This window comes from Rhamphochromis sp. 'chilingali', assembly GCF_963969265.1.
Source record: "Rhamphochromis sp. 'chilingali' genome assembly, chromosome: 18".
NCBI classification, from domain to species: domain Eukaryota; kingdom Metazoa; phylum Chordata; class Actinopteri; order Cichliformes; family Cichlidae; genus Rhamphochromis; species Rhamphochromis sp. 'chilingali'.
The window spans coordinates 30,771,492-30,799,084 of record NC_137945.1 but is presented as its reverse complement, the minus strand read 5'-3'; the positions used below and the strand labels follow the sequence as shown (position 1 = coordinate 30,799,084).

General features: G+C 39.2%; 1 protein-coding gene across 2 annotated transcripts in view; it reads left to right on the top strand.

The window, feature by feature from the left end:
* The first annotated feature begins 5,630 nt into the window (after positions 1-5,630).
* hecw1a (HECT, C2 and WW domain containing E3 ubiquitin protein ligase 1a) overlaps positions 5,631-27,593 on the top strand; it is a 97,758-nt gene continuing 75,795 nt past the window's right edge. The window contains exons 1-4 of one of the 2 annotated variants that reach the window (XM_080864540.1): positions 5,631-5,952; positions 16,258-16,315; positions 19,878-20,199; positions 21,394-21,501. In XM_080864540.1, coding sequence (XP_080720666.1) covers positions 16,289-16,315; positions 19,878-20,199; positions 21,394-21,501 — 457 coding nt within the window. In that variant the 5' untranslated portion in view covers positions 5,631-5,952; positions 16,258-16,288. The remainder of the gene's footprint in view (positions 5,953-16,257; positions 16,316-19,877; positions 20,200-21,393; positions 21,502-27,593) is intronic. The other variant, XM_080864539.1, reaches the window with a different exon arrangement.

Here is a 27,593-nt window from a genome sequence, read left to right as displayed (position 1 = left end):
TTGTGAATTTATTCATATCTCATACAGTAATGTTTTTTCCTCCTGTTTGATCTGTAATTTTTTTTATGTCTTTTCTAATATCTGGTGTTTTTTAAAGTACACATATGATTTATAGTATTGCTCCACAATCCGATTCTCACCCGAGAAAGAGAAGATTACAGTTTAAAAGCACGATTAAAAAGACTTGAAAAGCTTTAAAGATCTGCATCGTCTACACTCATGTTATGATATCCTTTGAAGAACTGCGTAAATTCAATCCCAGCAGAAATTATACCTAATTTTATTACTGCACTGTGGCTGCAGAGTATTTTAAAGAGTCATCTGTGGGTTTGAATGCCTTATTGTCCTGCCTTATTTTTCTTCTTGAGATGTCTGGGGTTTTAGTTGGCAGTGTTATCTTTTTATCTTTCATCTTGGAAATTTATATTATTTATATATTTATAATTTAAAAATGTATAATAATTTTTTTAATCTACCAAATCTGTTTTTTTTTTAATTTACATGCTATACATGTTTTCTTTGCTGGGATGTGAATTATTGTCTTTTTCTCTACGAACACATTTCTGATTTTCAAGACAAAGTCCAGCCTCCTGTTGTTGCAACTGGACTTCAGGAAAGAAGTAATCTTTACATCTCTCCCTCCTTCTCCTTCCTCTCCTCAGTCGCTGATAAAATGAATAGCCAGCTGTTTCTCTTTCTTCTTCAATAGCTCAACCTTAATAGAAACGAGCTGACAGAGGGGCTGGGAATATGAAACCAAGAACAGGAGGGAGGAAGAGAAAGTGACACATAAACCTGAGGAGGGGGGATGGGTGAAACTGCACAGAAAGATGGGGAGATATCAGAGGACTGCAAGTTAAGCCAACCCAGTGTTGGTTACCCGTCTACATTCTTTGTAGCCATTCCTCTTTCTAACTTTCTCCCTCTCCTTTCTACACAGCAGCACAGGCTGAATACACACTCAGTCCTTCACATGTAGGTTATTTGCCCGTGTTTGCTCATTTATATTTAGAGATAATGAAGAGCTGCATGAACCAAAAACAATCAGTAGTGTAATACTGATGCATCACCAGGTTCTGTCCACCAGATGGCATCAGAGTAACAGTCCAAGCTCTGAGTCGCACTCAGACCATTTCAGGGTTACAGTTCAAAGCTGAAAGGTTTTTTCCACTTTTAGTTCATTTTATATTAATTATTTTACTGATCTCAAACCAGTTGAGATGATTGTGTGTTACTGAGTTAAATTGCGCTCTCTCGTACCTCTGCAGGTATGCCATTTGGACCAAGTGCCTTTCCACTCTCTATCCTCTTCATATCTCTGTTTACTTCCTCCTTACTCCGCTGCACTTCCTGACTCAGTAACTGTGCTCCATCCATCTTCCTCTTTCAGTTCAACTACAGTTCACTATAAGCCTTTGCCGTGTCTCTCTCTCACAATACTCCTGCCTATCTCCCTGACTGTCCTGCTATTTTTCTCTAACTTCTTCCTTTGAATACTTTCCTGTACTTCCTTTCCAGTACTTCCTCATTCCACCATCGCTTCTCCAAGTCCTCTTTCCTCTGTCCAGATTATACACCAAATCTTCGTAGTTTTCCTCACAACTGTACTTTCCGAGTCCTCTGGTTACTCTTCCCTAGCACCCAGAGCCTGTCTCAGCTCCTTCCTGAACTCTGTGCAACATTCTTCAAATTCCACCATTTAACCTTGGCTCTGCATTCACTCACTTCCTCTTCCTGAATTCTGAAGTCATCCTATAGTCTGATGCTGTCTAGCTGCATTCTCCCCTATCACCACCTTAAAGGCTTCTGTGTTCTAAGTTGTAGTCCACCTGTTTGCACCTCCTTCAGTCTTATATGTTACATCATGTTCCTTCTTCTGAAAGTACATGTGCACCACAGCCATTCCCAAAATCTTGTGAGGTATAAAAACACACGGATAACATTCATCAGCACTCCTTTGACACCACTGGCCCCGACAGATTCAATATAGAAATCTCATTCTTTATGATATTCATGTTCGATTACTCCAACCCTTCTCATTTATTCAGGCTTGGCTTTTAAGGGACACCTCACTCTGTTCCTTAATATCAGGTACATACTAAGAGACAGTGATCTCACTTTCTGGTGCATTTATGTGCCCCACATACTGCACATGAAGCACATGTGTAGGGACACTTTTACTGAAATTTGAATAACCCTGAAGACGAACCCTGAAGTCATAGAGGTATGTTAATGGACAAGCCTTGACACTGTTCCCTACCCACAAACCACAAAACATATGCTTGTGAATTTAAATCAAAATACAACTGAAATAATGATAACAGCATGGATAAATGAAAGATTTGACAGTAGGCATTCACTGTCTTTATGCTTGTTGTTGTAGAAGTGTTCCTGACTTGGAAAAAAATCACGTGCAAATTGCTCGGTGGAATAACTATAAAAAACGTAGTAATATGGGCAAAAATCACAGATATCTGTATAATAAACAGTTAAACACACTCATTTAAATTAGGTAAAGACCTCGTTTATTAACAGTGCACCATTAAACCAGCAGTGTGTACTATGACAGCAAGGTAGATTGGGTGTGTGAATTAATGCTGGTAATGCAAAATCTTGAGCCTGAGGTTTGCCCAGAGGCACTACACAGTGCAAGAAATGACCAAAGTAGGCATATCCCCTCTCACTGCAGCTCTGCCTCATGGCAGCTTGCAAAATAATCACAAAAATGTAACATATTTTTGTGTTCATGGACGCAAATTGTAACATTTTGTGTGTGTATGTTAGTGAAAGGTGAGGTGTCACTATGGCAACCAGGACAACACAGTCTTGAAAGATGTGACAGCTGTTACATTTTGACTTAAACCATGGTAATTTCTTAAATGCCACCCAGTAGATTAATGCCTAAACCTAACAAAACCACATACTTGTAATTAATGAGGTATTTGGAAATCATACAAATAATGTGTAAAAACATCTGAGACATGAATGACTTAAACCTGAGTGTGGTGAAAGTCAAGATGTCTCTAAACAACCAACCTCCTTTTAGACTTTTTCTTTGCCCTTTAAACACTGGATACAGCATGAGACTGTCTTCATGAAAAGTCAAGTTCAGGAATGCAAAATAATGTTGGGAAAGCTGTGATGAGGAACACAAACGATTTGGAAATTTGCGTCCAGCAAATCTCACTGTATGATCGCGTCACATTTGACCTCTGTCAAGTATTGCTGCCATTGTTTGAAATGACAACATATAGACATATAGGGAATTAGATATCGGGATTCTAAATATCAAATTACGTTTGGCTTCCAACATCTTCCTCAAGGTCAAATAAGGTCAAACTTTCAGTTCCTGCCCCAAGTGGAAGAGTTTAAGTACCTTGGGGTCTTGTTCACGTGTGAGGGAAGATCGACAGACAGATAGGTACTGCGGCTGAACTGATGTGGACGCTGTACCGGTCCGTCATGGTGAAGCGAGAACGAAAACGAAGCCCTCGATTTAGTGGTTTAGAGGGAGGTCAGGGCTTCTCTAGGCTGCTGCCAATGCGACCTGGCCCAGAAAAGCCGAAGAGGACGGATGGATAGTTTGCATCCAAATATCACGTCACATTTGACCTCTGATCTCATTTTTACATTTCACATCTGCTTTCTCTTTAAGTTGAACCCATAAGGTTTTGTAGTATTGTCAAAAAATGAGCTGCCTAGTGGGTTAGAAATATACTGTAGTATAATATTATATAAGAAGCTCAAGTTATTTGTGTCCAGTTATTTATGAATCAACACCTATTATCCATTTCCTGCTCCTACATAATGTTTGTGTAATCAGAGTAAACACCCGTCATGCTGCCCTTTTCTGATTTTTACTGCACTACAAACTTCTTAAAGTATGTTTAAAAAAGAACAAGGAAAACAAAATGAATATACATAAAACTAAATACTCCTCAGAGAGTGTGGTGCCTTGGTGAGGCTTTAATTCTGTGAATGCATCCTGGTTTTATTTGAAAATGCAATTTCTTTGTATTCTTACTGTTTGGGGGGTGGGTGCAAAAATTCCCTGATGAATTTGTATATTTTCTCACTTACAAAGAAATGATGAGCCTCTAATTTTTACAGTAGTTTCACTTTAATGGAGAGAGACAGAAAAACAACCAAAAGGTCTAGAAAGGAAAATACATGAAATTCTAAATTAATTTGCACGTCACTGAGTGAAATAAGTATTTGATCTTCTACAAACCACTGAGAATTCTGGCTCCCACAGACTTGCTGTGAGCCCACATGGCACACAGATTACGATCAGTCAATCAGTTACAAATACTCCTGATGTCAATTTGTTATATCTATAACACAAATCCATTTTTTCCAGTCCAACATCTCCACCACCATGGGCAAGACCAAAGAGATGTCAAAGGATGTCAGGAACAAGATTGGAGACCCTCACGAGGCTGAGGTGGACAACAAGACCATCAGCAAAAAACACTTGATGAGAAGGTGACCACTGTTGGTGCGATTATTCAGAAATGGAAGAAATAAAAAATGACCATTAATCACCCTCAGTCCGGATCTCCCTGCAAGATCTTGTTTCATGAGTACGAGCTCATCCTTAAGTTTGCCAATGAACAGCTAACTGATTCAGAGAAGGCTTGGAAGAGAGTGCTGCAGTCTGATGAAAACTAAATCTAGCTTTCTGATTGAACCGTCCATGTTTGGAGGAAGAAAAATGCAGAGTATGACCAAAAAAACCCATCATCCCCACAGTCCAAGCATGGAGGTGGAAACATTATGCTTTGGGGCTGTTTATCTGCACAGAAAGACTCCACTGCATTACACTTTCATTGGTAGTGCCTTCGGTGGCTCCCCTGAGAGTTTATGACGTCCTGCCCACTTCACCTGCGGCTTTATCAATGGTGTCTGGTTGCCAGGTCAACACTGGAAGTGTGTGGCTCAGGGAGACAGAAAGAGAATTGTATTTGGCAAATTTAAGTGACAAATGGTGACACTTGATAAACGTTCGCTGAAAAGACTGAAGTGGCCATAAATGAAAGCAAAGAATACTGCTGATTGACATACTACCTGCTAGTAAATACGTTAACGGCTCACCTAGGTAACCGGAGCTGTAGTCACTAGCTGGCAGCTTGAAAGCGACACTGCTTTACACGAAAACATTTTCAGAAATACGGGATTTCCAGCTTTCACTTGTACTCATCCTCAACCTGTATTCATATACATACGAAAATGTCTGTTCTGCAGGCACAGCATCGACAATGCGAACACGGTTGCCTGGGACGGAGTCGCATTTCCTGCTTGAACTAAGTTCCAGCTTTTCTTTCGTCTTTCCGTCTTTAGCTTCTGTTGTTTTGGCGGTGGGAGTAATGCGAGCGCTTGCTATCGCGTGCGCGTAACTAGGTACATGAGCGGAGGGAGTAGAGATGAGGAGGTAGCGCACGCGAGGCAGAAAACCCGCTTTCGGATTGGCTGAGAGACACTGGTACCCAGCTCAGTGAAGCTCGAGAAATTCGCCTCAAACGACCGGAAGTTCCACCGGAAATCGCATTCTTACATTGTCATGCAACAAACTGTAAGAAAATAATATTTGGGATAGAATAGATTTCCACACAAAGTATTACGTCACATTTCATTATATCAGATAAGCTGAGTTCGGAAAATACTGACCAAAAACTTCGCGGTATTCGGTTTTCTGACGGCGTGTTTTGGCCGCATCCTGGGACGTGCTCGCGGTTGCTGCTAGCTTTACTTTGGTCCAGAGAAAGAGTGAAGGATGTGACTGAAGCCTCTTTCGCGTGCCTCATCGGCCCTGACTCACCACGCCGTTTGTGTACACTCCTACTGCACTTTGCCTACGAAATGGAGCTCGATGGAAATTAGCAAGCGTGTACCTCTTTGAATTCCCACCCTTACCTTTGGAGAATGATCCACCGGCAGGTTATTTTATCCCAGGTAGGTCGCCTCCATTGTTGCCTTAACGTTGATGTAGTGTCATATCCTGCCAGTCTCCAGCAGCGGGCCCAGCGTTCGGTAACCCGCATTTATGTCATTCTCTTCCGTGTGGAGGAAACGTTACGCTGAATTGTTTAAACAGTGAGTGATTTATTGTAACAGTACATAACGTCAGCAAAAATATCAAGTACATAGCCGCAGCATTTAGACAGAGTGCCTTTTCAGAGGCGGTTTACTTTAAAGCCAAACGTGTTTCCCCAGTAGCTTAATTTTCTATTGCTGCAAGGGCGTAACATCCTTTAAAGTTGTTATTTTGTGTAATAAAACATCTAAATTGAGACTGTGTCAGCTGTATTACACGTGCCGAATTGAAGGGTGGCGACTGCTGTATGAAGACATTAAGCCATGTTTCAGTGAAAACCTTGCCCTTCTCTGGTAAGCAGCGCTGCATTAAATTAATTAATTTCTTGAATGATGTTTGGCGTGAATGTATTGGCGCTGAAGATGTCGGGGCCCTACAGCGTCGCACTGAGTTCTTCCTCCTTATTTGTAATGTACCACGAGCAGGCTATACAAGAGAAAGGCTTACCCCCTCCGGTCTTTGTGCGAGGATTCCCATCCACAAAATCCTCTTAAATACTGGAGCCACACATGATCTGTGTATTTCCTTTTTTTTTGCTTCTGTTCTTTGGAGACATGATAATAATAATAATAATAGAAAAGGTATAGCCACGAAGGGATGCATATCACCAGTGATGGTGTTTGTCTAGCTGTCAAGCTGCTGAGTAAATTGTGACCCACATAAATCCCTGTAACAATGGGGAAAAGGCAACGTTTACTAGGTATTGCACACTACCATTTGGTTCTTACTATGAACTCAGATCTTCCAGTATCAATAGGGCAAACCTATTTTTTGCTGGGTTTTCTGTTCCGCTTCTGAATGGATGCCACTGATTTGCCACCAGCTATTTTTAACATATTCATAATTATGCACATAGGTATGGTTGGTACTAATTAATGGTGGATATTCTCATATATGCAGTATTTTTGTTGTATAATGTCAATGATGTTCATAGTTCCTTTAACTGCATGCAAGTCTGCAGTGGTTGGCTATCACCAGAGGTGAACTCAGGTTGTTTATGATGAATATGAGAACCAGACCCTGATGTTTTCATGTATCACCCACTCCACTGTAAGTCACACAGGGCTGAATAATGTTTCTACTAGAAAGCCTAAGAGGTTTGAGCACATCTTTGTGACCTGAGCTCTGAAGATAAGCTTTTTATGTTTATCTTTCTGTGGGCATTGCAATAAGTAAAACGATAAGCAATTTGAAATTGACAAGCACTGTTTTCTTTGAGTGGTTCACCTTCTTATGCTAAGAAATGTTAATCAAGCAGGCTCAAGTGAAAAGGATTTTTCTAATGGATTGTCAGATTTAAAGCATGATAAACCAGAAAAGCACTTTGTTATTTTAAGGGAAATCCCTGCTTAACCAATCCATTCTTCTGTTTGATTGGGGTCTCTGATTATTGAAAAAAGCACAATCATAATTATTTCTCAGTTATTTATTTTGATTGTTAGTTAATATTAACATTCACCAGGTGGATGTTGAACTACTTGGGGGTAGGGTTAGGTTTCATGCGAACCAAGTGTAGTTTCAGAAACCTGAAATTAATTGTTTTCAAATGAATTCTCTTCCATGCATTTTGGCTTTATAGATCTTCACTTGTGAGATTACATTTGGATACACCAGGTAGATGAAAACTTTGTTGTTTTGTTCCAACAGAACTAAACAATGAGTGACTTTTGGCTAAGGTGAAACACTCATTTGATTTAAAACACAAGACAGAATAATCTCATAGTGAAAATAAAAAAAAATTAAGCACTTTACCCAGATTTTCTTTATTCATAATTAAATGTAACACAAGTTCTGATCCAATCAGCTGAATGTTGCATTATCTTTACATAATTCAGCATCATTGTGGATTGCATATGTAAAAACATATTAGTTACACTGGCAAGAAGAAAGTCAGATTTATTGAGAGAATTCTGTCAAAGCAAATAGAAGTGCAACATTTTCTGTTTGGCTGGAGAGAGGCCAAGTCAGGTCAACATGTACAGAAAGAGGAGCAACACAGTTACTGTAGCAAGAGCAGGTTAAACATGTCTTTGTCTGCTCATGCTAACTGTCATGGCAACTCGGATACAATCAAAACAACACCCAATATGGGAAAATGCTGTTGAGTGGATAACTCCTCAAAGTGATCAGGTAATGATATATAATAATTAAAACTACCATGATGTTCCTGCCACAGCTGGCTGCCTAACATTATGTCCTGACACCTGACAGTTTTTCAGCAGAATAAATGACAACATAAAAATTGATCTAAGCAAGCAGGAATACTGTAAATAAGCCAAACAATAGTTTAAAAAGAAATATGAAAAATGGAATAATTTAGGATAAGTGCAGCAGCTTCTGCCACTTAGCTGTAATGTAATCATTTCATACTTCAGCCTGTTAAAAGACACTGCTTAAATGTATATGCAAGAAACAGAAGAGGCAGATTTCCAGTAATAAAAGTGTACTTGATAGAAGACTATCACTGCATGAGAAGTGTAGCCTGTAGCTTTTTTCATTCAAGACGTTTAAAGGACTAAAGGTAGTTTAAAGGTTTCTTTTTAGTGAGTTTTGCAGAGAAAAGTTGTACGCAGTCAGAAGCTCTACCAGCACTTATTATAGTTTGGTGAGTATCAAAGCTCACAATACAAAAAAACTCAACGTAAGCAACACTTACACTGTTTTCTAGCTGTTTAACCTTTCAAGTGAGAGAAAAAAGTGTGCAAGCTATCATAAAGTGGCCATTTACTGCATGATGACAGCAACTGCTGCAACCAACTAACTTGATTAATAAAGTGGAAATTGTTTGATCATGGATTATTTCTGTCTCTAATATGATTGTCCTAGTATTGCAAGCTTTAAACAAAAACAACATCTGCAATTGAATTGTGTGTAGTTGGGGACTGGTAAAGATTTTCAGTGTTTTCAGTTTTGTGTGTGTTTGTTAGCAGTCACTGCTTTGTGTCACTTGGTTTGATTTAGACAGTAGCGACAACTGTACAACATGTTTATCAAGTTTACTGGGACATTATAAGAAGCAGAGTATGCCATTGGTCTTTATTCCTAATGATGTGGCATAATAGCAGTTTTTTTGTTTCAGTCCTTTAACATCCCTTTTATAATTTTATCATGGCTAAATTGTGGATATTTTAATATTGAACGATTCAAATAATGCTGAGAGATAATTTGATTTTAATGACTTTTCTCATCTAAATAAAATATGGAAGGAATTAATTCTTCTTTATTCCCAGGAAAGTTAATTTGATTTTGTGCATCAAAATGGGCTGTGTTAAGTGTCTACAGAGGGAGGACCCCAGACTCATCCTCTTAAATAACTTGCGCTACTTTACCACTTTTAGCACAACAGACCCAATCTGATCCTCCACACTAGAGTTTTAAAGCCTGTGCTGAAACCAAGGGAAAAAAAGATACTTAATACTAGTGGTGCAACGGATCACGGTTGATCCGTAATCCGAACCGATCCCACTCCACGGTTCGGCACGCACGTGATCCGAAGATTCGATAAAGAAGAAAAAAGTATGTGTATGGTGCACGTGGTGGGTCTGTCAAGCGATAGTTATGGCCAGCGCTAGCAGTCCAAGTAGAGGAGCAGAGGAGTTTGCAGCATTTAAGCAGCCCTTTGCTGCCCAATCCGACCGGGCTAAAGCTATTACAGAAGCTGTTGGGGTGTTTAGCTGCAGACGGGAGGCCGTATTCTGTTGTGCAAAACAAGGGGTTTAAACTATGATGAACGTGCTTGAGCCACGCTATGATGCGCGTCTGCTTTAGTGGCAAGATCGTACCCAGGCATGTATGAGCAGGAGAAGATTAAAGTTATGGCTGAACTGTCCCAGGCATCTTCTGTTGCCCAACTACAAACGGGTGGACCTCCAGGTCAACGGAAAGCTACGTGACCGCTCATTATATCACAGCGGAGTGGTAGATATAAAGCCCTGTACTGCCCTATATTGCACCTTAATTAGTTTTTATATAATTGCGTGGAATAAGTCTTGAGTTGAATGTTTTTAACAGGCAAAAAATACTTAAAAAGTTAATAAGTAAATGTTAAAAAAATTTCTTTTTTTCTTTTTTGCTGATCCGAAAATTGATCCGATCCGTGACTTAAAACCGTGAGATTTTTGATCCGGTGCACCACTACTTAATACCATTTGCAATGCCACTGGGGAAAACAGAGCAAAAAATGCTGTTATTAAAAAAATGGGAAAAGATTAGAATAACACACGGTAACAGCACCATTTAAGATGTCTGACGTAGTGCAAAAAACATGCCAACCACGTTAGCATTTATGAGAACTCTTTAATTTAGTGTGAAACTGGAGCTTTACTGACCTCTCAAACTCCTTTATGAGGAATGCTTTGGGAGGTTCGTTGTGCTGCTTGACTTTGTTGCCACCACTTTGTAGGGTCATTTGCACAATATAATATAATATCAAATATGTTGTGTCTTGGTCCAACTTTTTAAGCAGCTGCCTAAAGAGGTCCTTTTTTACATGTGACTACGTTAGTAAATTCCATTCATTCTTGACTTTTTCTGTCTAATGGAGTGCAGATTGCGAGTGCTCCTGCCACACTTGGTGGAGTTATTTGTTTACATTTATATCGAACATCACCAGCTGTTAGTGTGTCCTCGTCTGTAGCTCAGTTGTGTGTTGTTTCCACCTTTAATGGGAACAATATCTTGCTAATTAATGCGCTTTATTGGAGGTTTTTGAAGTAGCTGTCTTTTTCGACTCATCGGAGGCTGACATGTGGCTCTTGCTCTCAGATATATCCCGGCTTGTCTTGTTGCTGCTGCGTGCACTATAGAAAGTGCATGGCGTTGCTATAGAAGTGATTGCAGTATGACATTTTCATACCATGCAACAATTTAAACCAGTATTATCACAGATGATGAGATATGGCACAGCCTGAGAAGACTATTGTTGGTATTAAGACTATTATAAATCGACATGCTGTTATGATTTTTAGTATCTCACAACCCGTTTTTTTCTTTCTTTTACTTCTTGGATAACACTACTGCACACACAGCATCAGGGCAAACATAGCATGCTGTTTATGGCCTAAAAGTGTTTTTCCTTAAGAAATTAAACTGTGGTCAGTATTGTGGTAGACCTCAGTTTCATTAAGCTGTCTTTCCATTGAATTTTTAATCCCACAGACAAAAACTCAAGAACAATAAAAAACAAAACGAAACAAAAGCTAAATTTACTTTGCCAGCTTACCAGCTTTGTGTGCAAGAAACACTCATGTGGAAGGCGTTATTCTGCAGAATGGAAATGTAGGGACACAAACAGATCTTAACAGGAAGAACTAGTATCTGCAAGTTTCATTACATGCAAACAGTATCAGTCAAAATATTCAATCCGCATCTAAAACTGCTGCTTGACAGTTAAATAACAGAACTGAAGTTGCATGGACTTACTCACTGGAGTTTGTGTACACCTTTAAGCATTATGGGAACTCTATTGTAGTTCTCAAAGTTTTTGTACTGTATATTGTAGCAGATACACTCAATGTTTGTGTGTCCCAAATACATGGGAGAACAACAGGAGTCTAACCTTCTCTGGGCAGGACCTCTTGTATCATTTCAGTACACTTTAGGTTTTTTCCTATTCTCAACTGTTATTGGCTACAGTACATAAAATGATCTCCAACAAAAGACATACATCAACACCAAACACACTAGACTGACACTGCAATGTTGTAATCAATCTGCAGATCTTTTCTCCTGTATTGTACTGTGTGTAGTTCTGTTAAATGATAGAGTAATTTGATGGAGTAACTCCAACTTACTTTTAAAAATAAAAACATTACATTATATTTAAACCAAGTTCAAAATGTCCTTTTCCCCAGCAACTGCTTGACATTGCTGGGAAAACCATTAGAGCTCCGCATTGATGGTATAGCCTAAGACTTCACTGCATCAGCAATCTGCTCTCGATCTGTTTAAAGTACAAATAGAAGTATTGATATTCGGTTTGTTATTAGGTTTTACCAAGAGCACAGGTCATGTTTCTGATTCAGAATTGAGCGGATTGTTACTTTGTATTAAGTCGTTTTAGCAATTTGCTTTGATTCTGTTTATAGGTCTACAGTACATTATTTACAGGGACCAATAAGATCGACGGGTACATTAGCAAATGGTCCAGTCTTAGTTTAAAAGCACCAGTGGGTGGGGGGGTCAAATTTAGCGCTGTTACAAAATTAATGGGTTTGGGTTCAGTTAGTGTTACAAGCTGTGCTGAAAGAATATTTGATTGTATGAATGAAACTTCATTCGAAAGTGACTATTTATTATGAGCCTAATACAAAATCCAATCCTAACCATAGCCAATGGCCAGTTTTGAGATGAAGTGAAGACTCTACTAAGTGACCACATTCCTGATGATAGTCAGGTCATCACTCAGATTAATACTAGTTCTGTAGTACACTGTGTTTTGCAATACTGTGTTCATGAAACTCATGAAACGTGTTTATGAAAATCATTATGTTAAGTCCATGTTGCTCTCATGTGCTTATATTGGTCAGGGAGCTCTCTGTTGTAGTGCTATCACAGTAAAGGCTTCCAAATCTCTCCCATACTGGACTGAATGTGATTATACCAGTTAATTGTGCAAATGTAAGAATAAGCAGGAAGTACAAGTGGGAACATTTCCTAGGAGAGTTTTGCCTTAGTGTAGCTAGCTATGGCACTGTACTGATGTGTAGCTATGAAACTAATGAGCACTGTAGGGATTTGAATGTGACTGTATAGTTTTTGTCTTCTCTCTTATTTGCATATGTGTGTCACACATGAGCATTGTTTTTTGATGCATATGTAGTCAGTGAGTGTGTACTCAGTGTATCTTTAACTGTTAGTCAGGCTGTTAGAAAATAGAAGGGTGAGTAAGAAAATATGAACATAAGGTATCAGTGTGTTGGGATGTAATATTGATCATTTTTTCATTCACACTGACGTGCAGATATGACCTGACTCTCCAGTCGCAGATGTCAGACTGTCCTTGAGTACATAAACTTTTACTGTATTGTGTTTAGTCACAGAAATAGAACAAGTGCATTTAAAGATTTGTTGTTTATCCTGATTAATGGAAGAAAATTAAACTCTTGCTGCAGGCTCAATCATATTCTGTCTTATTCAAATTTTTGTCTCCCATTCTTTAACCTCTGGGCCGTTTTTAGCATAGCTGCTTTTCCTGTAGTAGGTCAGTCTGTAGTAGTCCTGTTACATCTCTTGGTCTTCTGCTTCTCATAGATACTCTGCAGTCTGGCCAGAGAGTAATCCTTCAATTTGCTTTTCATTTTTGGCAAATGGACAAAGTTGCAGGGAGGCAAATCTGGCAAGTGGTCCAGCTGGTGAGCAAAGTTTATGTTGGTGTTCCAGAAAAGGTGCCTACGTGATGTTTTTCCTGCTTGCCAACACCAGCTCTGATTATTTGCGGTAAGTTTCCTCCTCTAGCTAAGTGAGGATGTTACAGTGGAACTAGGGGCTGAGCTCACAGTGAAAAATCCTGCGCATAGTCCCGGCTTTATGACTGTGACATTGTAGACTTAGAGGCGAAATTCAAGCCAGATTTTGGAGAGTTACTGAAATTCGACTAGTTACATAAAATGATATGCCATTGCATGGCTATCTTTGGAGCTATTGTTGGGCTAATAATAAACACAGAAGCACGGAAATACTTTAGGGTGAGGGTTGAATTGTTCCTAATTACATGTTGGGGGTTAGTCTCTGGTACTTGATTGGCAAAGTTCTGTCGTAGGGCAGGAAGAAGACATGGTTTAATTGGATTCATTCTCCTTTTAAGGGGCTCTGCTGGGTGTGCTTGTGGGAATGCAGACATTTTGCAAACTTGCAGGGAGGCAGCTCTTGTGCTTGCATAATAAAGTTTGGTTGTGTATAAGTCAATGGGAAAATAACCTGTCACCTACGCAAATACTTTGCTGCTTAGTTGATGGTTTCATAGCTGGTGTCACATCTGATTGTTTATTTCATAAATTATTGCCATCAGATCAGGGTGTTGTTTAGGGTGGGCCTTAGGTGGAGACACCTGGGGACCTACACACACCTGAACTAAATCTAGGAGACACTGGGGGGTAAACTAAAAATAAGGCAAAAGAGTCTAAGAGAACTTGACAGAAACACTTAAAACAAAGACAAATACTAGACAAGAAACAAAAGGATACTGGAGATAATAAAAGAGATAATCGAAACCAATTTTAATATATCTGACATAAATTTCAATACAATTATTTTTTTTAAATACATTTTTTTTATTAAGGTGAAAATGTTTAATAATAAATATCAAATTTAAAAAAAAGTATTTCACCCTCAGAATGTATATTTATTCAGAACAGTGCGCATGTATTCAAATTGTTATGTATTTAAATGGTTAGAACCTGTTACTCTGATGTACATAACAAAGTCAGAATAACATATCATGATATTTAGAATGGCCACATATCATTCCCTGTATTACTCTCTGTTGTCAATATAAAAAGTGGCAGTAAGTTTTAAATAGCTGTATATGGCATTATTAGCACTTTGCCCTTCAGATCAATCTGGTGACCTTAGAGGAGATGTTAGCGGTGGAATATGGAATTATATTTTAAATCCTTATGCATTACTTTCTATATTTTGGCTGTACACAACATTTGTTAGAATAATGGTTACAAGACTTTTTGTCAATGTTCAACTAATACATGATTCAGTAAAAGGACTAGATGTTATAGTCCCTGATAATGCATTGCTTTAAATGGAGAGAATCTTGAGGGATGGCTGTTATGAGGAAAGGCAGCCCAGAAACTTTACCAACGGGACACATCGTTGTGTGCCTCAACTTTCGGTCTTTTACCCAAGCTAATCTGCAATTTTTCGGTTAGGTTTAGTGATTAGAGATGTGATCTAGATTATCTTATTAAAATTTGGGACACATCGTCAGTATTCATCGGGTGTTTCGGCCATTATGACTAGACACCCTCATCCAAGGAGGCCCTGCCAGGGGTGATCAGGGGTGTGTCACTGGTTTATGTTAAATTGTTATTTCTCTTCTTTCCTTTTTTTTTGTGTCTCCATGTGTATCTGCCCTGAGTAAGGCTAATCTTACGTTGTAGGCCACAGTCTTCAAGGTCATTAAGATGTAAGCCAAATTTCATAATCAGAATACTTTTTTAATCCCAGAGGAAATTATGTTTACATTTTAATGGATTGTTGAGCCCAATCTACACCTCTACAATGTTTTCTTTCTAAACTTTCTGAGCTTTCACCTTTACAGACAGACATTTATGGAAAATCCAAACCAAAATCGTAACTTCCATAGCAGAGGTAGAAAAAACAACAAAATAGTCCAGAACTTCTCAGAATCTCAGAAAACTCAGAAAATGCTCTCTTCAAGGCTGAACAAATGAGCATATATTAGTGTTTTGCTTCTACAAATCAACACTTTTTCCGCTGTTGCCCCACATGTGGAAGTAATGCTACGTTTTGCTTGAAACTGCAAGTTATTGTGTATATTGTAACACTAATGGTGTGTTTCCCTCAGTGCCTCGGGACATTTTATGAGCCAGGGTGGCTGTTTGCTTATATAACACAGTGATAGTAGGCCTGGGGCTGTGTGGAGAGCGAGGATCCGTGGCACTTTTTTGCTAGTCCGTTAACCCTTGGTTACGTAGAGTGACACAGCTACTGCCCAGTCATCCCATAATAGTTAGTCTTCATCCTATCTATTCTTTTACTGATATTTATTTTTTATTGAAGTTTCATATTTTCAGGTTGTGATGAATTCACAGAAAACAACATTCAGAGACTTCTTGTTAATTTTTGTAGGGTTGCTTCTCCCCTGCAGGAACACTGACCATGTGAACATCTGCAGATGCACATGAAAAGTGATTTTTGTTGTATGTGTTGTAACTGTGTTGAGTCTATTTGTCTGTTCTATCTGTGCTATATTTGTGTGTTCTCCATGTCTCTGTTTCCACTTGTTTCTCCATCTGTGCTTCTTTTCTTGAAGTATTCATATTTTTATCTGATAAAGATGAAGTATGAAAAGATGATGATGATGTTTCCCCCCCTAACACCCTACTTCACTTTCTCCTCTGCATTCACTGCTTCTGCTTTTTGTTTCTGTGGTTTGTAACACCCCACCGTTCTCCTCCCACTTCCCTCAGGTTTTGGTCTGCTTTGGGTTGACTGGTCATTATGCTGATGCAGCTCTGTAGTTTCAAGGTCAGTGCCCCCTCCTTCCTGCAATCACTCTCCAGCTTCTTTGTATGTGTACCTCCACCCAGCTTCTGTTGTGCATTTACGAAAGCTGCTGCAAATTTTACACACACACACACACACACACACACACACACACACACACACACACACACACACACACACTGGTTGGACGATAAAAAAAAATCTTATTTGTAAACTGTAAAAACTCCACAACTGTATTTTAAATAAATACCATAGCTATATATGATAAACTAAAACCTTAATTGACTCGACTTACAGCTTAAAGTGCTACAGAACAACACTCACAAACTGAAAACTTAAAACTTTGGTCAGTTCCAAAGAAATAAAGTAGTCATAGTACAAGAAAAAAAACTACCTCTACACGGCATCAGTTTTTTGTATACAAACAAACAGTTTTCAGTTATTGGGTAGAAACATTCAAATGTAAAGAAAGGAGAACAAAAACAAAACTGGCACCTAATTTTGGTCTGCTTATTCTTTAAACGGTACACCTTTGTTCACATGAAGTACAGTACTGTGTCGATAGAGTGGGCAGTGAGTTGTAATCAAGGTCAGTTACTTTAGTCAGTGCATGCTGCTCTGCTTCTTTCCTGAACTTTAAATAATCAATTCCCCAATTTCTCAACAATGTTGTCATCTTTTGAACCTTGGGCTGTATCCGCTGACGTCAGCAGTGTCAAAGCATCCTGTGGTCTCACTTGGAGTCCGGTACAGGCAGTTTTTCAAATTGGTAGAGTCCATATGAATTATTTTTCTGGCTTTTACCTGTACTGCGAGTCGAGTGTTTTCACCAGTGCATGAAACCACATATTTTTAGATACAAGTTTGTAATGGCCATTTTCTTTGTGCGTATTTATTACACGGCGTGCTGTGGGGAAAGGCCTGTTCTAATGTTTGAGTCTAAGGTTGATTTTGAGCACCTGACGGCTCTTTTTTTGCTTCTCCTCCCTAAACTCTCTTTGATTACTCTTTCACGTGATCCTTGCGTAGGTGGTAGAAGAGGTTTGTCGTGTTTGAGTCTGGGGTGGGGACCGGTTTCCTTCATAATTTGCATAGTACAGTTTTCTGGTCCGTGTCAGACTTTTCAGAACCATGTCCATGCTAGCCCCTCGTTTAGAAATAAGGTCCTCGTATTGTTTTGACCGGTCCTTCTGTTTGTCATCATTTCAGTTTATTTTGAAAAATCTCAACAGGATCTTAAGCTTTATTGTGAAAGGTTTATGTGGAAAATAAAGAAGAGGACGGCGGCTGGGTTTACCACCGTTGTTCCTAACGGCAACGCGTGAAAACAGTCGCCTGTCTGTTTTAAATATAAGATAAAGAGAGAACTTTAAAAAATTAATATGGCAACTACAGTGTCCATCAAAACGATGAAAAAATATTGCCGTAAACAGTTTATTTTGCGACACCACGACACAAACAATAGCGTAAAATGAAACGATAGACGTTTTCATGTTATTTTGGTCAGCACCCTCTGTCCATAATAATGTAAAACTGGCTTCACTGTCAACAGTGAGACTAGTGTTGCAGCAGCTTTAAGTTCATGTCAGTTGACCTGAGTTGTTCCTGAACACCCTAACTAATCTGAGGGTCTTCTTGCAGACTTTGGCAAAGCGGTGACACATCCAAATAACTTGTACTCTCATACAGTTGTTTGGACTGATGATCTTGGAATCTGGAGTTGCTTAGAAATGGCTCTAAGAGACATTCACAACTTGTGTAAATCTGCAATCCTCGTTCATAGCTCTTCACTGAGCTCCTTGGACTTTTCCGTTGTATTGACAGTGAGTGCTGTCAAACAAATCCTTTTTATGCTGGCAAAGTTGTAGTTAATCATACTAACAAAAAGTTAATAGGCCTTGGCTTTCACAAATATAAAAGACATCATAGAACCTTCAGCACCACCTCTCTACAGTCAAGTGAATGTACAGTCTGTCAAACTGAAATGTTTCAGATCATCCAAAAATTCTAATATGAGACAAAAATAAACCAAGTAAATACAAAGAATGATGAGTGTGCCCATGTCTCCACCATGTTTGATAGATGTCATGGTATGCTGAAGATCACGAGTTGTGCCTTTCCTCCTCCATGCTGTTTTCTTCCCATCATTCTGGCGCAAGTTAATTTTTTGTAGAACTTTGCAGGCTCTTCCAGTTGCCGAGGGTAACTAGTGGTTTGCCATTCTTGTAACCCTCTCTGTCTCTTGATTGTACACTTTGGACATCAAGTTATTTTTCTTAATCAAGAAAAGAATTCTGGTATCGCCCACATAAGTTTTGTTCTGAGTCTTCCAGGCCTTTTGGTGTTGCTGGATGTAAGTGATACAACAGAAAGAAAGCACTGGCCAGTTTTTGCTTTCTCTCTGATAGGTTTATTTTTATTTTTTCAGCATATTGATGGCCTCGGTGAAAACCTGACACATCCAAGTTGAACATTCAGAGTGCCCTACATATATTTTATTTGTGTGGCTGCCAAGGAATAATAGGCAGAGACCTAATAGACCTGACCATGAAACAGCTTGTACATCAGTTGACCAATTCCTGTTGAGACTCTGAAAATGTGGTTATATATCTCAGAATGGCTGTAATTTCTACTGTGATCCTACCATTACTGTAGGATCTGCTGTACAATATAAAGCGCCTTGAGGCGACTGTTGTTGTGATTGTGACTGTTGTTGCGCTATATAAATAAAATTGAATTGAATTGAATTGAATGCCATGCTTTTGTTAAAAACTGTTAAGAGCTTCAGTACAGAGACAGAATTACAAAAACTGTGTCATCATCTAACTGGCTCACTGTCAGTGTTCAAATGGGACCCACAAGCTGACACATCAGCATATTAACTTAGGGCACACAGACTTACTATAACTAAGAGATAAAGCACAGACTATACACACATAATAATAAGGTGAAGGTAAATTCCATGATTGTTTTTTCGATTGGAAGTGTCAAATTAGAAGAGCAGAGGCAGTGGTGCGTCCCTACAGTGGCACAGGATGACTGGCAGGCTGATTTAACACTGATTTAGTAGCTTGCATTTCAGCTGTTGGTCACAGTTAAAAAACAATCTGCTAAACGATTAACAGAATATTGCTGTGTTAGCAAACACAAGCTGCTCTGCTTCTAGCTGGAAGAAGATCTGTGTTTGACGTCAGTCATCAGACAACATTAAAATACATGACCGTTTTCTGTTATCAGCGCATCATCATTGCATTGTTGTGCAACTGTGTGATCGAGTTGATATTGAGGATATTTTTTGTTTTGGTGTCCACCAAGCTGCAGCATAAGAGAGAGCACTGACCACCATAGTGATCAAAATGTGTATAAAAATGTGAATTCAGTCACTTTATTGTTTTAAACAAGTTTTTGACAGATTTCTATTTTTTATTTTGTTTTTACAAAAGCCGGTCAAATAAAGTTATATTGTATATGAAAATGCACTTTTACATTTTAAAGAGGCCACAAATTTTCAACCACTGTAGGTACTTCGTGTTTTTGTAGCTTTGATTCTGCTAAAAGCTTCTTTCTGTGTATGTCGTTGCAGAACTTGTACCAAAATCGGTTCCTGGGCTTGGCGGCCATGGCATCCCCAACTCGCAGCAGCCAGACCCGCCAGCGCTGTAAGGATGCGGTTCGGCACAGCTATGGCCCTGAGTCCTTTACTGTCAATGGCCTGAACCAGGATGCTTTTATGTTGGGACTGTCACGCTCCACCAGCGACACTGATCTGGTCTCTCCAGATGCACGTTCCACTCTTACCATCAGCTCTTCCCACTACATCATAGGCCAGTCCGAAGACCTGGTGATCACATGGGACATCAAGGAAGAAGTGGATGCTGGAGACTGGATTGGGATGTATTTAGTTGGTAAGATGTCACGTGCTTTGAGATTTTAGAGTTTTAAATATATTGACTCTGAAAGTAGTGTTAAAAAAATCTTATTTGTTTTTGTACAGTATGCTACTCTGGTTTGCTGTCCTCTGCTGTGATGGTTATCACGTCATGATTTTAGTGCCATTTGTCTTTGTTTAAAAATGGCAGCATAAGTCCCAGAGGTGGAAAATAAATCAAAGATGTGTGTAAATAGAGAGCACAAGTGGTTAGTTAGAAACTGGATATTACAGCATGCACAAACCACTTGTAGTCATTTACCTTACTTACTTTTCTGTATGTATTTATGTTATTGTTTGACTAATGGTAACATGTAGGCTTGCTAATGAAGCTTTAAGACACAAAGCAACAATGTAACTTCAGTGCTCTTCTCTGAAAAAGCTGATAGCTCTGAAGTCTGTGATATAGATTTTCATTCAAGCAGGCATGTCATGCATCAGGTAGTCTGTTCTAGATAGGCAATATCTGCAAACATACAGTCACATTAAAAACAAAGTACACCCAGTTAATTCCAAGGTTTTACATATCAGGCAGGTCTTAAAATGAGGTAAATACAACCCGAGATGAGCAACAGCACATGAGCTGTTATGTTAGAAGAAATAATTGTTGTATTATTATATCATAAATTATTTATTTAATAAACACTAAGCCAAATGCAGAAGCAGTGAGTGAAAAATTATTTACACCCTATGATTCAGTATCTTGTATAACCACCTTTAGTGGGCTGTAACTTAAATAAAGTAACACTTTGGGAAACCTTCTGGTACACAGAAGAGTTCGTGGTGGACATGGTGGTGTTGTTAAAATGACGCAGCAAGACCACGGGAGAGCCGTACGTAAGCGAAGGATCAGAAACCTAAAACTACTTAAGCATTGTTTAAAATCAATAGTGGGCCAACATTTCTCCACAACGATACAACAGACCGGTACATTCATACATAAAGCGCTTATTTAATTTTCAGATGTGCTAAGGGCCAAATAATCATGTCCTGATATGTAAAACCAGAGTTTACTTTATCTCAAAGCAAAGGATTTCCACTTGTCCAGTTGTATAAGTGAATACCAGTAGTTTCAGCTATCATTTTATTTTGTTGCCAATACATTACAGAAAGAAATTCAGAAGCTTGGACGTGCAGTATGGTTTGAGCTCTCATTCATCTCTCTTTCCAGATGAGACGTTATCGGAGAACTTTCTGGACTACAAGAACCGAGGCATCAATGGATCTCACAAAGGACAAATAGTCTGGAAAATTGATTCTAGCTCCCACTTCAGTGAACGTGAGTAATAAAAAATGTTTTTTTTGTTAATATAGGGAACACTTTGTCTCTAAGAAAATGTGAATGTCTTTCACCAAACAGCTCACAATATAAAGTAAAACAAACGATTCCACGTCACTCACGTTATATTGGATTTTTGGGGGGAATTGTGGACATACGCAGTCAGTCGTGTCAAAAAGGTAAAACTTTAGTGTTAAACTACAGTCAAGATGATATTAGCAGCTGGTGACTTGTGACCCAAATGAAAACAAATATCTCAAACAAGCACGACTCTACCACCTGCTCCATATGACAGGCAAAACATAGATGTGGCTTCCGGTCGAGTGAACGCTGCCGCGCTTGGCTGCCGCTGCTCACCGGTTATTATTATTACTATTACTATTTTTATTATAATTTTTTTTCAGTTGCTGACGACAATGTGAACCAAGTATCTAAGGCGCAACCCTGTTTTGACTTGTTTTCGCAACATTTGCGGGCTCCTATTGCTTGCGCTGCAGCTGTCAGCTGGTTGTTCGGTCCTTCCGTTTGTGTTCAGTGCTCGGCCCTGATTAAGATGCGGCTCCACAGGGTGTTGGTGTGGCTCGTGCTCACCTGGGTTTTTTTATCCATCATTCATCACCCGGCGACAGCTCTTCTCCAGTACTCTGCTACGGATCTTTTGCGGCTCCATTTTTGCCTGGCTGTCTCTCCACCTGTGGCTCTATACTTCTACCCGGACATCGCCTTCCAGCCCCGCCACAGGTATATCCACCGAGGGCTTCGGCGGAAGTTCAATATCAGTGACACTAACTCAATATTGTCCATCTGGTGAAAAACTCGTTGTCCTCCCCGCAAGACTGACCGGGCTGTCGACCACAATGTGCTGGCCCACCTGGCTAGATCGACTAAGCCTCCTGTCCAGCATGGTAACTCCAGCATCAAGTTTGGTCTATTAAACCTCCGCTCTCTCACTGGTAAGGGACATCTCGTCCATGATCTCCTCTGTGATTGTAAGTTGGACTTTCTTTGCTTGACTGAAACATGGCAACAGCCCAATGACTTTGTTTCTCTCAATGACTCCACTCCATCTGAGTTTGTTTACACCTGTCAACCTCGCGTCTCGGGGAGGGGCGGAGGTCTCGCGATAATTCACCGGAGGCACTGGAAAGTGCTCCCTGTCTCTGCCCCTCCCTCCCATCCATTTGAATACATTGCACTGCAGCTCCCTGGATCTACCCCCACCATCATATGTACTGTTTATCGGCCACCTAAGCCAAACAAGGAGTTTTTAAATGAATTTTCTGCTCTTCTCACTCATTTCACTGTACTTTCTCCAAATCTGATCATTGCTGGTGACTTCAATATTCATATGGACAATGATAAAATCCCTCTTTCTTTCCAGAGATTTTACCTCCTGCCTGGAAAGTTTTGGGCTTCTACAGTACATAAAATTTCCTACCCATTCTAATGGTCATATCCTGGATTTGGTCTGTTGTTCTGGCATTACCCCCACCCATTGTAAAGCCACATTGTTTCCCCAGTCTGATCATATGTTTATTTCTTTTGATGCAAACATAAGCGCTTCCAAAACCTGTATCTCTCGTAATATCACTTTTAGGAAGATTAGTAACATTAACCCAGCTGTTTTTTCATCTGCCGTCCATGACCTTCCATCTATCCACTGCTCCTCAACCCCTCATGAACTCGTTTGCCATTATAATGTCAACCTTCATAACCTTCTTAACATATTTGCTCCCCTTAAACATCGAACTGTCTCATTGCGTCACCTTAAAGCTAAAGAACGCCAACTCGAACGTCTATTCAAGAAAACCGGACTTACTGTACATAAAGAAATGCACAATGATCATGTTCTGTTCTATAAGGACTGCATTGCCTCAGCCAAATCTGCTTACTACTCTGGTTTAATTAGTTCTAATGAAGGTAACTCCAGGTCCCTCTATTCAGTAAATTGTTCAGTAAAATTACAAAACCTCCAGACACATTCCCCTCCCACATGTATTCTGTTGATTTTTGCAACTCTCTTATCTCTTTTTTCACTTGTAAAATCTCAGATATTCACTGTCAACTTAACTCTTTAGGAGCTCCTGACTCTGAAGTAGACTTCCCGGTTCCCCCACTGTCTTCCTGTCAGTTATTTTCAAGCTTTACTGTTCCCTCCATAACTGATGTGTCTAATCTCATTAAAAAATCTAAGTCATCCACCTGTCAACTTGACCCTCTCCCTACTGTGTTAGTTAAAGCCTGTCTTCCCTCTTTAGCACCTCTCATAACCAGTATTATTCATTCCTCCCTGAACACTGGGATTGTTCCTGAAGCACTGAAAAAGGCTTCTGTTATCCCAACTCTCAAAAAGCCTGGTGCAGACCCCAATAACTTTGATAATCTTCGCCCTATATCAAATCTCCCCTTTATTTCAAAAATTCTTGAAAAAGTTGTCGCCGCCCAGCTTCATTCACATCTCAATGACCATAATCTCTATGAACCATTTCAATCTGGTTTCCGCCCCAATCATAGCACAGAAACTGCTCTGTCAAGGATTACCAATGACCTTCTGATGGCAGCTGATTCTGGTCTCCTATCCATCCTCATCCTTCTTGATCTTAGTGCGGCGTTTGATACCATTTCTCACAATATTCTCCTGAACCGGTGAGCTTCCATTGGTATTAGTCACACCCCGCTTACCTGGTTTACCTCCTATCTCTCAGACCGCACTCAGTTTATCCAATTTAAATCCCATTCTTCAACTCTATCCTGTTTCTGCTGGTGTGCCCCAGGGTTCAGTATTAGGGCCTCTTTTATTTATTATTTATATGCTCCCTCTTGGTATATATATATTCCGAAAATACAATATAAATTTTCACTGTTATGCCGATGACACCCAGCTCTACCTTTCTAAACCCAATTCATCCCTCCCACCTACCTCCCTCTCAAACTGTCTTATTGAGATTAGACCCTGGTTCTCCTCCAATTTTCTCAAACTCAACAGTAATAAAACTGAAGTTTTACTTGTTGGTACACCATCTATCTTAACCAAATCCCACAGCTTTTCCATTAACATTGAAAGTTCTCCCACCCTTCCCTCCCCTCAGGTTAAGAGTTTGGGTGTCATAGTTGATAATACTCTTTCATTCTAGTCTCACATTAATTACATAACCTGGTCTGCTTACTACTATTTACATAATATTAACCGACTCCGTCCCTTCCTTACTCCCCATGCTGCTGCCATCCTTGTCCATAGTCTTATTACGTCCCGTATTGATTACTGTAATTCCCTCCTATTTGGTCTCCCTGAAAGGTCCCTTCATAAACTCCAACTTCTTCAAAATTCTGCAGCTCGGGTCATAACTTGCACTCCGTTAAGAGCTCATATTACCCCAGTTCTTCAGCAGCTTCACTGGTTTCCCGTAGAAGCCAGGATAAATTTTAAAATCTTACTTCTTACATACAAGTGTGTCCATAAATCTGCTCCTTCATATTTGTGTGAGCTGCTCCATATCACCACTGTTTCCCGCCCTCTCAGATCATCATCTGCTATTCATCTTACTGTTCCGTCCTCACACCTTATTACTATGGGGAACAGAGCTTTCAGTCGCTCTGCTCCTCGGCTCTGGAACTCTCTTCCTCCTGCACTAAGAAATATTGACTCCCTCTCCGTATTTAAGACACAGCTCAAAACACATCTGTTTAAACTGGCTTATTTGCTTTAATGCTGAATTTATCTGTTGTCAAGCTCTGTTTTGTAATTTTAACTTATTTTATGTATTTTATGACTACTGTTCCTTTTATTGATTTTGTTTTTGTAAGGTGACCTTGGGTTTCTGAAAGGCGCCCTCAAATAAAATGCATTATTATTATTATTAGAGGAAACAGTGGATGGAAAGTAGTGATGTGTTCACAAGGTGGTAAAGGAGGCCTTTAAGCAATTTGGATCAGCTGAAGGACCTTTCAAGGGGTTGTTAGGATAACCTGATGATAATGAGTTGGAGTAGTCAAGCCTAGAAGTAATAAGTGCATGAACTAGTTTCTCTCCATCATTCTGAGACAGAATGTTTCTAATTTTAGAGCTATTGTGCCAATGCAAGAAAGCAGTCCCATATATTTGTTTAATATGTGCACTGAAGGACATAGCCTGGTCAAAAATGGCTCCAAGATTTCTCACTGTGTTACTGGAGGCCAAGGTAATGCCACCCAGAGTAAGCATCTGGTTCGATACCATATTTCTGAGAATTTAAGGGCCAAGTAGAATAACCTGAGTTTTATCTGAATTTAGAAGGAGAAAATGGGAGGTCAGGCCTTTACGTCTTAAAGACATTTCTGCAGTTTAACTAATTGGTGTGTCTCCTATTTGTGCATTAATGTGAACACTGAAGAACATGTCCTAGTCAACAATGATTTCAGGAGCCCTCACAGTGTCACTGAAGTCATCGGGCCTTTAACCTTTTAAGACATTTCTGCTGTTAAACTGCAGGAATGTTTTAATATGTGTCGTGTTGAGGGAGAGCACACATTTTCATTGCTATGCAGATAATACGTAACTCTAAGGGAAGCCTGAAAAACAGTGTGTAATCTAAATAGAAGTGGTCCTAGCATGGAAGCTTGTGGAGCTCCATAATTAACCTTAGTGAGTTAGGAAGACCATTTACATGGACAAATTAGAGTCTAGATATATATAATTCAAACCACGCAGAGTGGCACCATTATTACCAACAGATTGCTTTGATTTGGCAATAGTAAAATCATTTAGTTTGTTGGTTTGTTTGCTAATTTATTTCACTCATCTAAGGATACAGAAGTTCATTTAGCCTGTTGATGATATTTAGTAATATCATGTTTGTTTGCTTTACTGAAATCCAAATCCAGGGTCTTTAAAATCTTTTGTTTCCTACCCCTGGCAGGCTTGTTCTTTACCGTGTGGCTTTCTTTGAATTCCTTTTTTACTTCACACTCCAGTCCTTGACACTTGGAAATCTGTGATAACTTTGTATATTCATCCCCTGCTTTCTGAGGATGAAAAATTATTTTGTTTCTGACATGGTGCGTTCTCAAGTGACAGCTATACTGTGTGTGAATTGGAAGTTAACTGCCAGTTTTAACTTGACTTTACAAGCTTGAGCTATGGCTCAACCAGAGCCGCTACCAGCCTCGAACCGCGTCAGTATGTTTGCCTGCAAGCTGCAGTCACCAATAAAATGTTGTGTGTGTGTTTTCTTTCTGCATTCATAAATATCATTATCACAAATGTCTTTGAAATATCGTGATATAATTTTGAGCCTGTTTGCTCATCCATAGTTTCAGCATAAATGCTGAGTAATGTGGTGATAATACCTCACAGCACAGTATACCTGAAAATCAGTGGCAGTATCACTGTACTGTAGTTTATGTCAGTTTGGACCAATACTGTTTTAAATGGCTTTATATTCTTATCTCCATATATCATTTTCTATTAGATTGAATTTGTGCCTGAGCTGTTTTTGGAAATAATAAGAACAGTTAATAATATATTTATATGATGTAGGTGCTGAAGAGCTTTTTATTTTTTATTTTTTGAGAAGTCGAAGCTTAAATATAACATCTGGTATCTAGCTGAGGAGAATAACTGGTCCCTAATTTTATAGCTCAGAGAAACCCAATGTTGCTACCACTCCACCTTATGATAATGAAATGTAGTTAATTACAAAGGAAACACAAACAAAATAGGAGCACTGGTTATTGTTGTCACGATACTCGAGTTTTAAAGTAAATACAGATACAAAGGAAGACACTAAATACTCGATACCATTTTCAGTACCATGGGGAAGATTTTGACCCCATTCTGCAACAGCACAAGTAACAAGTCATATCTTGATATGTTAACTAACTAATAAATACAAAATAAGTATTTAACATTAAATTATTATCATTATTCATTTTAGAAAATGGTTTAGGTCATTTGATTACAGATTGTGAAGTTAAAATATATTCAAGAAACTACTAATAAGCCTAGTTATTGTGCTGCTCTACCCTAACACATCTAAATAATCTAATGTAGAAGAAGAGCATTATGGGACAGTGCGGTATTAGTTATGCTAACAAAAAGATGCACTCACCGGTCG